Source organism: Pan paniscus, chromosome 19, assembly GCF_029289425.2.
Source record: "Pan paniscus chromosome 19, NHGRI_mPanPan1-v2.0_pri, whole genome shotgun sequence".
Classification (NCBI taxonomy): domain Eukaryota; kingdom Metazoa; phylum Chordata; class Mammalia; order Primates; family Hominidae; genus Pan; species Pan paniscus.
In genome coordinates, this window is record NC_073268.2 from 65,475,335 (window position 1) to 65,487,941 (window position 12,607).

The 12,607-nt window shown below is 50.5% G+C and overlaps 1 protein-coding gene and 1 long non-coding RNA gene across 3 annotated transcripts in view; one reads left to right on the forward strand and one right to left on the reverse strand.

The window, feature by feature from the left end:
• On the forward strand, positions 1-9,384 carry LOC134729456 (uncharacterized). The gene is made up of 2 exons (XR_010110559.1): positions 1-1,649; positions 4,206-9,384. It is a non-coding gene; the product is annotated as an uncharacterized LOC134729456 (long non-coding RNA).
• Positions 8,767-12,607, reverse strand: part of PFAS (phosphoribosylformylglycinamidine synthase) — a 20,196-nt gene continuing 16,355 nt past the window's right edge. For both annotated transcript variants that reach the window (XM_003818063.7, XM_034942411.3), the window contains 6 exons: positions 12,372-12,517; positions 12,035-12,242; positions 11,818-11,909; positions 11,616-11,730; positions 10,433-10,756; positions 8,767-10,310 (listed from right to left, as the gene is read on the reverse strand). In XM_003818063.7, coding sequence (XP_003818111.1) covers positions 10,000-10,310; positions 10,433-10,756; positions 11,616-11,730; positions 11,818-11,909; positions 12,035-12,242; positions 12,372-12,517 — 1,196 coding nt within the window. In that variant the 3' untranslated portion in view covers positions 8,767-9,999. The remainder of the gene's footprint in view (positions 10,311-10,432; positions 10,757-11,615; positions 11,731-11,817; positions 11,910-12,034; positions 12,243-12,371; positions 12,518-12,607) is intronic.

Sequence of the window (12,607 nt, forward strand, 5' to 3'; positions counted from 1 at the left end):
AGATCATCAGTGCCAGTGCAGCGGGGACCACCATCCATATGCCAGTGCTCCGTACATTTCTCCATAAGGACCCTGTGCCTGGAGCCAGCTAACAGCACCTGGACCCACTGCTCTCCCAACCAGGAACAAGGGACGTATTTTTCCAACTAGATTCTGGCAACCTTTAGTTTTGACTTCTCCACAGACACACGCCCTCCTGCATCTCACTGCTGTCTCTCAACACATATTCCAGAAGTGGGAGGAGGAGGCAATTTGGACACTGTCAAACGGGAGAGGTGGTGTGTGGTGATGGATAGCAACCCTGGTGGCCTGTCCTGAGTCTGATGGAGAGCCAAGGCAGGGCTCCCATCACAGCTCTTCAGAATCCTATGGGCCTCCTGCAGAGACAGAGGCACAACAGGCACAAGGGAAGGAGGACTTTCCACATCCACAACCAGTCTATGCAAACCTACCCAAAGGCCAAGGGAGCTGAGAGGCTGAAGAAAGAGACTGAGGCCAGGCATGGTGGCTCACACCTATAATCCCAGCACTTTGGGAGGCCAAGGCTGGCAGATTACCTGAAGTCAGGAGTTCAAGACCAGCCTGGCCAACATGGTGAAACCCCATCTCTACTAAAAATACAAAAGTAGCCAGGTGTGGTGGTGTGCTCCTGTAGTCCCAGCTACTCGGGAGGCAGAAGAATCACTTGAACCCAGGAGGCAGAGGTGGCAGTGAGCTGAGAGAGTGCCACCACTACACTCCAACCTGGGTGACAGAGCAAGACTCCATCTCAAAAAAAAAAAAAAAAAAAAAAAAAAGAGGGAGACTGATGTATCCAGTTTCTCAGAAAGAAACATTTAATAGCAACTTAGAAACAGAAGCCAGGCAGCTGTCAGTCAGTTATCCCCGAGTCCCAGGGCTGATATACCTGATGCGAAAGGTACACATGCCTCAGTAGAAATGTGTGGCACCACTGAAGTCAACCCCTCAGGGAAAGGCACAGAATGCTATGTGAATCTACCTAAGAGCAGGATTTAAGGTCACAGTAGATAAAGTGGCAATCTTAGAGGAGGCATTCCAGAACAGGGGTTAACCAGAGGACAACATGGCGGATCAGCATCCAAGATGGAGCAGCTTCATCCTCCACGACAATCCAGGCTGGGATCTCTGTGTCTGAAACCCAGTGGAACTGCCCCTTGTTTCTGCCCTTGGAACCTCTTAGAAGGTGCCATCCCTCTTAAGAGTCCATGTGGTCCCAGCTTCCAAAGCACCACATAATTTAGCTCTTTTCTTTTTTTTTTTTTTTTTTTGAGACACATAATTTAGCTTTTTTCTTTTTTTTTTTCACTCTTGTTGCTCAGGCTGGAATGCAATGGCTCCATCTCGGCTCACCACAACCTCTGCCTCCTGGGTTCAAGTGATTCTCCTGCCTCAGCCTTTCTGAGTAGCTGGGATTACAAGCATGTGCCACCATGCCCGGATAATTTTTAGTAGAGACGAGGTTTCTCCTTGTTGGTCAGGCTGGTTTCAAACTCCCGACCTCGGGTGATCCGCCTTCCTCGGCCTCCCAAAGTGCTGGGATTACAGGCATGAGCCACCGTACCCGGCCTAATTTAGCTCTTTCCATCTGCTTGATTTAGCCAAGGCCACTTCCCTGTAACTTTCCACAGGTGAGATGTTTGGGAGTGGGGAGGGCCGTTGTACTGCGTTTGGCAATGATCTAGGGGAGAGGAGTTGTGGTGAACAGGCCTGCTTCCTAATCTCTCTTGTTGCCTTGGATCGCCGGGCAGTGGGAAGCCGCTCAACTGGTTAGACTGTTGGGTTAGTCGTGGCCATTCCTTCTCAGCTTCCTCTTTTTCTGTCAACCCCTTCAATGTTGGGCTACCAGGCCCTGCGCACTCCCCCTAGATAACCTTACCCATCCACATACCAGTGCTTCCCAAATATTCATCTCCATCCCAGAGCTCTTCTGACCACCTCCTGGATGCCTCCACCTACATGTCTCATTGACATTTCAAACTGAACACATCGTAAGCAAAGCACATCATCTTCCTCCCAGACATGTCCCTATCACAGGTAATGACATTATCTACCCAGTGGTTCAAGCAAGAAGCATGGGCATCATCACTGGCTCCTCTCTCCCCATCCCTCTTCCCCAACACCCAGTTCGTGGTGATTCCTCCCCCCACCCCCACCCCTGAGACAGAGTCTCGCTCTGTGGCCCAAGCGGGAGTGCAGTGGTGTGATCTCAACTCACTGCAACCTCTGGCTCCTAGGTTCAAGCAATTCTCCTGCCTCAGCCTCCTGAGCAGCTGGGATTACAGGCGTGCACCACCACACCCCGCTAATTTTTATATTTTTAGTAGAGATGGAGTTTCGCCATGTTAGCCGGGCTGGTCTCGAACTCCTGACCTTGTGATCTGCCCGCCTCAGCCTCCCAAAGTGCTGGGATTACAGGCGTGAGCCACCGCACCTGGCCATTCATGGTGATTCTATCTCCTAATAGCCCTGGAATCCTTCCACTTCTCGCCATTTCCACTGCCACTACCGTAGTCCGAGCTAGCACTGTTTCTGCCTGGAGACTGTGTAGCTTTCTCCGTGGACTCCCATGTCCTCTCCTGCCTCCCTCCTCTAAGAGTGATTTCTCAAAAATGCAGACCCCCTCATGTCTATCTGCTGTATAAACCCCTCCAAATGGCTTCCGTTGCTCTTAGAATCAAGTCCAGATTCCTGTTCTGTTAGGCCTTCGATTTTGCCTGTCCTGTTTCCCAGTTATATTATACTTGATGTTCCAGACAGACTCACTCACCTTTGTTTAGCTCTTTACCATGTCTCTTGCCTCTGAGGCTTTGCAAATATTGTTGTTTTTCTAGAGTGCCACTCACCTTCATGTAACAAACTGCTACTCATCCTTCCGGTCTCAGCTCACTCCGAGAATCCTTCCCTGATCCCAAAAGTCTGGGCCACATCCCCTGCTATGAGCTCCACGGCACCCTGAGCTTCCCCTAAAAGGCACTGGATTGAAATCACTTGTTCCAAGTCTATCTCCCTCATGTGTGTCCCTCAGGAGGAGGCCCTTGACAATGTTGTTCCCTGAGTGACAGTATGGGCAGGGCTGTTTCACAGTGTTTTGTCTCATTCTGTAGTCGCAGGCTGCCCCTCCAGCCTGACCAGGCAGAGGGAGCTGCACAAAGCCCTTCCTGCTTGGGGGAGGATGGCCCAATGTCGCAGGCATTCCTAGTGGGCTGCTCACACGGAAAGGTTTCCTGAAGCCCCACAAGATGCCAAGACCCAGGCTCCACTGCAGCAGGTCTCCGGTCTCTACCATCTGGCTGTTTGCCACCCCCAAGTGTCCAGTGACAGAAGGTTTGTTTGGTTTCCACCACCACAGGGTCTTACATACAGCAGGTGCTGGGAGCACGCTGCTAGCCAGGCCCCAGGATACTGACCACCCAGCTGCTGTGGGAGACATTCCTTCACCAGGCTCACCACTGACTGATGCCCACCCCTCTTCTTTCCAGTCTTTCTCCATTATCTATGTTCTAGTTTGAGCAGTGTCCCAGACACAGTTCAGAACGAAGTCCCTTGGTGGGCTGGCCTGTTGGAGAGCAGAGGGTGCCCTGGCGGGAAGCCTCTCTAAAACAGATGGCCCCTACCAGGTGGTCCCATCTGGATGCTCTCACTCACACTCCTTTTCTGTGCTTAGCCCCTGCCTGCTGCCTCCCCAGCCAGTAGTGCCCCTTCTAGCAACCGAGGATGACGGTAATGTGTGCTTAGTTCAGTGTTGTGTCTTTTTCTGTGCAACTGAAGGGCCCTGTTGGCTGCCAGGCAAATGTTAAACTAAGCGGAAAAAAAAAAGAAAAGAGAAGAAAAAATGTTAAACCAAGCAAGAAAAGAGGCCGGGCCTGGTGGCTCACACCTGTAATCTCAGCACTTTGGGAGGCCGAGGCGGGTGGATCACAAAGTCAAGAGATGGAAACCATCCTGGCCAACATGGTGAAACCCCGTCTCTACTAAAAATACAAAAATTTGCCAGGCATGGTGGCCTGCGCCTGTAGTCCCAGCTACTTGGGAGGCTGAGGCAGGAGAATTGCTTGAACCTGAGGGACGGAGGTTGCAGTGAGCCTAGATCGCGCCACTGCATTCCACCCTGGGCAGCTGAGTGAGACTCCATCTCAAGAAAGAAAAGAGACTTACTGGTTCTCCCTGTCTTTCCACTTACACAGGGCCAGTCCCCTTCATTTGACCTGATAACAAGAACTCGTGACTTTAACTGGACAAATGAGGTAAAAAGGGGAAATGCTTGAGAGGGTGTACAAAGTCCAAGCACCCATGAACCCAATCCACTAATTCACTCTTGTATTAAGGGAAAAAAATGTATGTCAATACTTACTAATTTTAACATTCATATGTATTAATTTGTTCAGCATATATTTATTGAGCACCTACTAGGTGCCGGGCACTGTGCTAGGTATTAGGACACGGTGGGGAGCAAAAATGGGTCTCCTATCCATGGAACTTACACACTAACAGGGAGACAGATCTTTGATCAAAGAAACAATTCAGGCCGGGCACAGTAGCTCACGCCCATAATCCCAGCACTTTGGGAGGCCGAGGCGGGCAGATCACGAGGTCAGGAGTTCAAGACCATCCTGGTCAACATGGCGAAACTGTCTCTACTAAAAATATAAAAATTATCGCGCCACTGCACTCCAGCCTGGGCGACAGAGACTCCCTCTCAAAAATAATAAAATAAAATAAAATAAATAAAAATATAAAAATTAGCCAGACATGGTGGCACGTGTCTGTAGTCCCAGCTACTCGGGAGGCTGAGGCAGGAGAATTGCTTGAACCCGGGAGGTGGAGGTTGTGGTGAGCTGAGATCACGCTAGTGCACTACAGCCTGGGCAACAGAGGTAGACTCCATCTCTAAATAAATAAAAACAGTTCACAGTTCATTGATTGCAATGGTGAAAAATAAAGTACAACAGAGACTTGGGCTGAAAAGGGAGGTATGTGGTGCTACTGAAATAACCTCTCACAAAGGATTTGAGCAGCGCTATTGACCCAGCTGAAACCCAAAGGAAGGACTTGATCACTAGGTGTGTATGTTGTTGTAAATTGTTTTTGCTTTTAGACCTCAGGTTTAGAGAACTAAGGTCATCATGACCCTGGGTTCATGGCACATTGTATCATCAAAGGCCCACTTGGGCACTTTCTTATTAACCTTTCATCTCCATTTTTCCTTCCCATTCCCTGTTTCCCCATACGTGGTTAATGATGAACTTATGAGAGAACCTGTTCTGTCTGGCTTTCTCAGAGAAAGCAGGTAGGTTGGGAGTTTGCCAAATGGGTATGATGAAAAGGTCATAGCTCAAGTGAAGGGGTTTTGGAAAGGCTGTTACTGGAAGTTGGATAAGGAGGGAAGAAAAGGAGCAATGGATTGGGGTAAAGTAATTATTGCACTGGAGGTCCTAATTACTTTGAAATCTCAGAGTATTGTGGATAAAGAAGAAAGATGGAAGGAAAGGGCCAGGCATGGTGGCTCATGCCTGTCATCCCAGCACTTTGGGAGGCCAAGGTGGGTAGATCACTTGAGGTCAGGAGTTTGAGACCATCCTGGCCAACATGGTGAAACCCCATCTCTACTAAAAATACAAAAACTAGCCAGGTATGGTGGCACATGCCTGTAATCCCAGCTACTTGGGAGGCTGAGGCAGGAGAATCGCTTGAACCCAGGAGGTGGAGGTTGCAGTGAGCTGAGATCGCACCACTGCCCTCCAGTCTGGGCGATAGAGTGAGACTCCATCTCAAAAAGAAAAAAAGTTGGAAGGAAACAGGACACCTGCATAAATAAGTTTGGAGATAGAGCCTTATGGTTGGAAACAGGACGCCTGAATAAATAAGTTTGGAGATAGAGCCGATCCTGGGTGATAAAATCCAAATGGGATAGTTAGCTGAGGTGGAATGAAGGTCACTGTAGAAAAGTTCAGAGTGTTGGATGGTCACCGACATGGATACAGGATAACAGAAGGGGCTGAAGTGAAGCACAAGACAGGGAACCAGGGCCTAATACCCTTAAAGAATGAGAGGGAGTTAGGAGTGGTTGAATAGGGTAAGGTTTAGTTACGAGGGATGGAAAACACCAAAATTAATAGTGCTTAAACAAGATAGGCTGGTGCTTTGGTTTATGCCTATAATCCCAGCATTGTGGGAGATGGAGGCAGGCAGATCACTTCAGGTCAGGAGTTCAAGAACAGCCTGGCCAACATGGCGAAACCCCGTCTCTACTAAAAATACAAAAATTAGCTGGGCATGGTGGCACGTGCCTGTAATCCCAGCTACTCAGAAGGCTGGGGTGGGAGGATCGCTTAAACCCAGGAGGCAGAGGTTGCAGCAAGCGGAGATCACACCACTGTATTCCAGTACTCCAGCCTGGGAGACAGAGCGAGAGACTCTGTCTCAATGAAAAACAAAAGCAAAAACCAAGACACAAGTTCATTTCCTACACTCAAGACATTCAGTGTTATCTTGTCCTCATGGCACTCCTCAGTGTTGGAAGAACCAGTCTCCTTTGATCTTTTTTTCTTTTTTGAGACAGGGTCTGGCTCTGTTGCCCAGGCTGGAGTGCAGTGGTATGATCACAGTTCACTGCAGCCTCAACCACCTGGGCTCAAGTGATCCTCCCACCTTAGCCTCCCAAGTAGATAAGAGGAAGAGCCTTCTGTTGCTCTGCATGGTACCAATTCCCAAAGCTACTTCAGTATGGCTACTGAACTTCCAGCTGTCGTGTCTGCATTCCAAACAATAGGAAGCAAGAATGGATAAAGGGGAAAATGTACCCTTCTTGTAAGAACACTTGCAAATTGTATACATCATTTTCTCTACCATTGGCCACAATTTAATCATAACTGGGAGGGAAGCTGGGAGATGTCATCTTTACTTTCAGCAGCCACAACCCCAGCTAAAATACTGGAACATTCTATTTCTTTTTTTTTTTGAGACACAGTCTCACTCTGTCGCCCAGGCTGGAGTGCAGTGGCGCAACGTCCGCTCACTGCAAGCTCCGCCTCCCGGGTTCACACCATTCTCCTGCCTCAGCCTCCCGAGTAGCTGGGACTACAGGCGCCCGCCACCTCGCCTGGCTAATTTTTTTTGTACTTTTAGTAGAGACGGGGTTTCACTGTGTTAGCCAAGATGGTCTCGATCTCCTGACCTCATGATCTGCCCACCTCGGCCTCCCAAAGTGCTGGGATTACAGGTGTGAGCCACCACGCCCGGCCCTGGAACATTCTATTTCTTTCTTTCTTTTTTTTTTTGAGACAGACTCTGTTGCCCAGGCTGAAGTGCAGTGGCGTGATCTCGGCTCACTGCAACCTCCGCCTCCTGGGTTCAAGCGATTCTTCTGCCTCAGCCTCCCGAGAAGCTGGGATTATTGGCACACACCACCACACCCAGCTAATTTTTGTATTTTTAGTAGAGACGGGGTTCACCATGTTGGCCAGGCTGGTCTCAAACTCAGGTGATCTACCAGCCTTGGCCTCCCAAAGTGTTGGAATTACAGGCATGAGCCACCGCACCTGGCAGGAACATTTTATTTCTAGAGAGGAATCAACTATTGAAGAATTGGCACCTTCTCCCAAAGGAAGCGCTGGGGAAGTCAGTAGAACACAAAGAATTGGATGAAAGGGGTGTAGTAGAATGGCATGAGCCTGCAACGGGCAGGGTTTTCTTTGAACTGGGTGAACAGTCTGGCAGTGGTACGAGGACCCCGTACTCCCCAGCCTGGGGAAGATGAGATATGTGAGGTTGAGGTTTGAGAAGAAAAGCCACCACTTGGAGGGGCTGCAGAAGTGGCTCTCAGAGGATAGCTGGTTTTCCATGAAGGCAAGGAGGGAGCAGAGAGCTAGCCTGGAAGGTTCACCAGAGGGCCCTTGGGAGTGGGTGAGTGGGAATGGAGCTGGGTGGGGGTCAGCAAGGACAGGGTTATTTGGTTACTGGATGAAAACACGGATGAAAAGCCAGTGGACTTGGTCTTGATAGTGTCTGAGGAGGGTGGGTCTTACTTGGCCACTGCGACCCAAACCAGAAACTGCTCCCCCTTCAAAATCCACGAGTTTACTTATCACAGCCAACCAGGTTACCTCCCATGCCATCCTTTGACTTTTGCATCAAGCACTTAATAAACTTAATATCTAACCCTTGGTACCAGCCCCCAAATTGTATGTTCGATACTATAAATTTGAAAGACATACATATATCCTTTCCAAGGGTCAGGAAAGAACATTCAAATGTCAAAAATGATCCGGAGGAGTCCCATACTGCTCAGGGTAGGTCGCTTTGCAAAGCAATGAGAAAAATCTCTGAAATAGTTGTTTTCCCCATAGCCATCATTTAACATTGTTTCATTATTATCAGTTTCTTCTCAGGGTGGCTACTCTACCAGGAGCACACAGAAGTGCTCAGCGCCCCCACCCAGCTCTCCTAGCCCTCAGGGATCTGGGATTATAGTCTCCATTCTCAGGCAAACTCCTTTTATCAAGATGTTGAACATTCTAGGGAGCCAACTGACTTGAGGTGTACAACAGAACAGTCATGAGGAAGGGACCTCTATCCACAGTCCTGTGAGCAAAGGAAGCAACAGACAGCAAAGGAAGCAACAGACAGCTGCCAGCACAAAGTCTCAACACACTGCCTCCAGGAAGTAAGACTGCAGGATGGCGGGAAGCAGATGTAGTATGGGTGAGCCCAGCCCCCCTCACCATCTGTGGACCCCAGGCAATGCAGTCAACCTTCATTCATCCTTTATTGAAAAGGCGGGGAGGGGCTATCAAGTCCTTCGCTGAATTTTAGTGAGAATTAATTCAGATACATACCAAATGCCTCACACATGCGTGGCTTGAGCTAAATGTTATACACAGCTATTATTTTTAATTATATTACACATAAACTCCCTGAGGCCGGTGACAGTGCTTTGCAATAATAACTAATCAACAACAGTCAATGCAGTAAGTGAAGAGTAGAATTCCAGCATACTAAAGGGTTAGGATCTAGGGATGAGAGCCCCAACCACCTCTATCAGAAACAGAGCTGCTGGGCCAGGTGTAGTGGCTCCCACCTGTAATCCCAGCACTTTGGGAGGCCGAGGCAGGCGGATCACTTGAGGTTAGGAGTTTGAGACCAGCCTGGGAGACATGGTGAAACCCTATCTCTACTAAAAATACAAAAATTAGCTGGGTGTGGTGGTGTGTGCCTGTACTCCCAGCTACTCGGGAGGCTGAGGCAGGAAAATTGCTTGAACCCAGGAGGCAGAGGTTGCAGTGAGCCGAGATCACGCCATTGTACTCCAGCCTGGGTGACAGAGTGAGACTGCCTCAAAAAAAAAAAAAAAAAAAAAAGAGAGCTGCTAATTTAGAAGCAAATAACAGGAATGCTGGGTTCTGAGGCCAGCCCTAAGACAGCCAGAAACGCTGAGAAACTTCCACAAGCAACAATTCCTTACATTCAGCGCAGTGTAGCACTTCAAAAGAAGTCCAGAAAGTTTCAGTTCCAGATGAGAACAATGAGGTGGTGAGGGTGAGGGGCTGATCTGCATACTATTGCTGACTTTGTCTGCACCCCCTAACCCCAATGATGAGAAAAGGGAGCGCAAAACATCCCTCAGAGCCAAGGAGGCAACTGCACGCCGGTGATCACTGAGTGTTGTGAAGTGGGCAACAGAAGCCCCTGTTCGGACCTCAGGAGTCCTAACTTTTCCTTGTCGCTCTTTTCTCTGAACCACATGCTGTTTCCTGGGCTGAGAAAGGGCATGCCATGTTAGAGCAGAACTGAAAATAGACACAGCCACAGAAGGAACATCAGCAGGCAGATCATCGAGTCCGCTGAGATTTTGGCATTTTGGTCCTTGTCTGTCCAAGATATTTTTGGAAATAATATGGGGTGCTCCCGAAGGTCATGGGGGAGGGGGCAGGACCCACTCAGGTGAAAAGCCATGGGGCCCAGATAAGCCCCTGTGGCCAGTCAGCAGCTCCCTTCCAGGGTCCAGTTTCGGGCATTGATAAAGAGCTGGAGCCAGGGGGAGGTGGTCAGAGTATCAAATGGAGGGGGTCGCCATGCCCACTGCCAAGGCCTAACGGCCCGCTCAGGGTGAGGCATGACAGCCAGGTGGCGGCCATCACAGGAGCAGATGCCAGCCACGCCCCCTGGGGACCCATTGGGATTCAGAGGGTACTGCTCTGTGGGGTTCCCGTCATCATCGGCCCAGTGCAGTGGAGACAAGCCCCTGGCCTCAATCTGAGCTTGGAGTTCCGGAGAAGAAAATGCTACGTAACCTGGGATGGAAGGAGGAGGGAAGTGAGAGCCAAGGTCCTTCATGCCCACCCTTGCCCCCAACCCTCGGGCCCTCCCTTGCCCCCAACCCTCGTGCCCTCCCCCAGCCTTCCTTGGGCCTGACCTTCCCCGTGCGCACTCCACACGGGCAGCACGGCGCCCTCCATCCCTCGCAGCATCAGGGCTGGCCCAGGCCCCACACGCACGCTGGCCCAGCGAGACTCGTAGCGCCCAGACAGGTTGTGGCGTAGCAGAAGGCCTGGCCGGGCTGGCTGGGAGTCAGGGCCCATCTCTGCAGCATCCTCATTGGGGTCGCCTCCCACCCAGCCGAGCAGAGCCAGCAGCTGACAGCCATTACACACGCCCAGGCTGAAGGTGTCTGGCCGCTTCCGGAAGCGCCTCAGCTCAGCCCCAGCCCTGGGATGAAAGGTCACAGCAGCTGCCCACCCTAGCAGGGAATAGGGAAGTCAGGGTGAGACATGGAGGACCTCAAAAAAGGGAATTGGGAATGAAGGGGCATAACTGCTCTGTTTCTTTTCTTTTTTGTTTCTTCCTTTTCCCTCCCTCCCTCCTTCCTTCCTTTCCTTCTTTCTTTTTTTTTTTTTTTTTTTTGAGATGGAATCTCATTCTGTCACCCGGGCTGGAGTACAGTGGCATGATCTTGGCTCACTACAACCTCTGCCTCCTGGGTTCAAGCGATTCTCCTGCCTCAGCCTCCCAAGTAGCTGGGATTACAGGCGCCCGCCAGCACGCCTGGCTAATTTTTGTATTTTTGCATGCCTGTAATCCCAGCTACTTGGGAGGATGAGGCAGGAAAATCGCTTGAACCCAGGAGGTGGAGGTTGCGGTGAGCCGAGATCGCGCCATTGCACTCCAGCCTGGGCAACAAGGGTGAAACTCCGTCTCAAAAAATATATATTTTAATAATATATAAATAATATATATTTTAATAATATATAAATAATATATATTTTAACAATATATAAATAATATATATTTTAATAATATGTAAATAATATATATTTTAACAATATATAAATAATATATATTTTAATAATATATAAATAATATATATAATGTTTTAGTAATATATATTTTAATTATATATGTGTATATATATACTTTTTTTCAATGAAAAAATTAAAAATTTACTACCAGCCTTCTGTTGGCATGTGGCCCAGACGAATGGGCCCACTCTCTCCTAGCTCAGTGGAGTGAGAGGCCAATCCCCAGCCCAGGAAGATGGGGCTAAAGGCACCTCTTCAGGAATGTGGGGGAAGGGAGTGGGCAGAAGCCTGCACACTGACCTTTGGCAGAGCCCAGAGCATCTGCATAGCTGAAGCCGCCCACGAAGGCCACGCCACGGAAAGTGTCCAGCCCAATTGCCCCAGAGCAGAGGTCCTGCATGGTCACGTCCCATACCTGCGAAGGTGGGGAGGGGGAGTGTGGGTGGGAGGACACGCAGCTGAGGCTGGACAATCACCCCCAGCTGCCCCCTACCCTGCTCACCTCAAACCCAGCCAAGTGGAAGGCATCGGCCATCTCCCGGTCTCCATTACTGCCCTCCTCTCGCAAGATGGCGACTCGGGGGCTGGGACCACCTTGGGGGAGAATAAGTGTCTTTGGGCCAGAAAGTTACTTCCCCACCCCAACTCCCCAGACACCTTTCCGAGGGCAGGCCCAGGCATCCAGGCTCAGTGCCCCCAGGACGCACACACTCCCTCACCAGGCTCACGGGGCACGGAGGCTTTGGGAAAGGTGGGGGGCAGGCAATAGCTGGGCCCCATCCGCTCCCTCAGGCCCCGTTCCTCCTCTGCCACACAGTGAGGCTCTGCCTGTAGCCGGTCCAGCTGGAAACTCGTCTCCTCCCAGAGGGCTCGCAGCTCCCCAACAGGCTCCTCCAGAACCACAGCCCTGTTCACTGACACACGGACCTAGGAAGAGGAACAAATCTCCCACGGGCTAGGAGAAAGGATGGCCCCCTCCACAGTGGGAGAGGGATGGACCGCGGCCACCCCACTCTGACTGCCCACTGCACACCGCTCTCTCCCTCACTTCCTCACCATGGCGTGGGGCCCAGCCTCGCCTGTGTGGCCCAGCTCCAGGCAATGGAGGCCAGCGTCCCGGTAACGCTTCAGCACCTGGACCAGGTCTGGCTCCTGCACCTCCAACACGAGGCCTGGCTCCTCAGCGAACAGCACAGACAGGACTGGGAGAGCAATGTGGGGAGTCAGGGGGGTGCAAGAAGGGCCAAGGGAGTTGGGGCGGGATCAGGGAAATGCAGGAAGGGCCAGGGCGA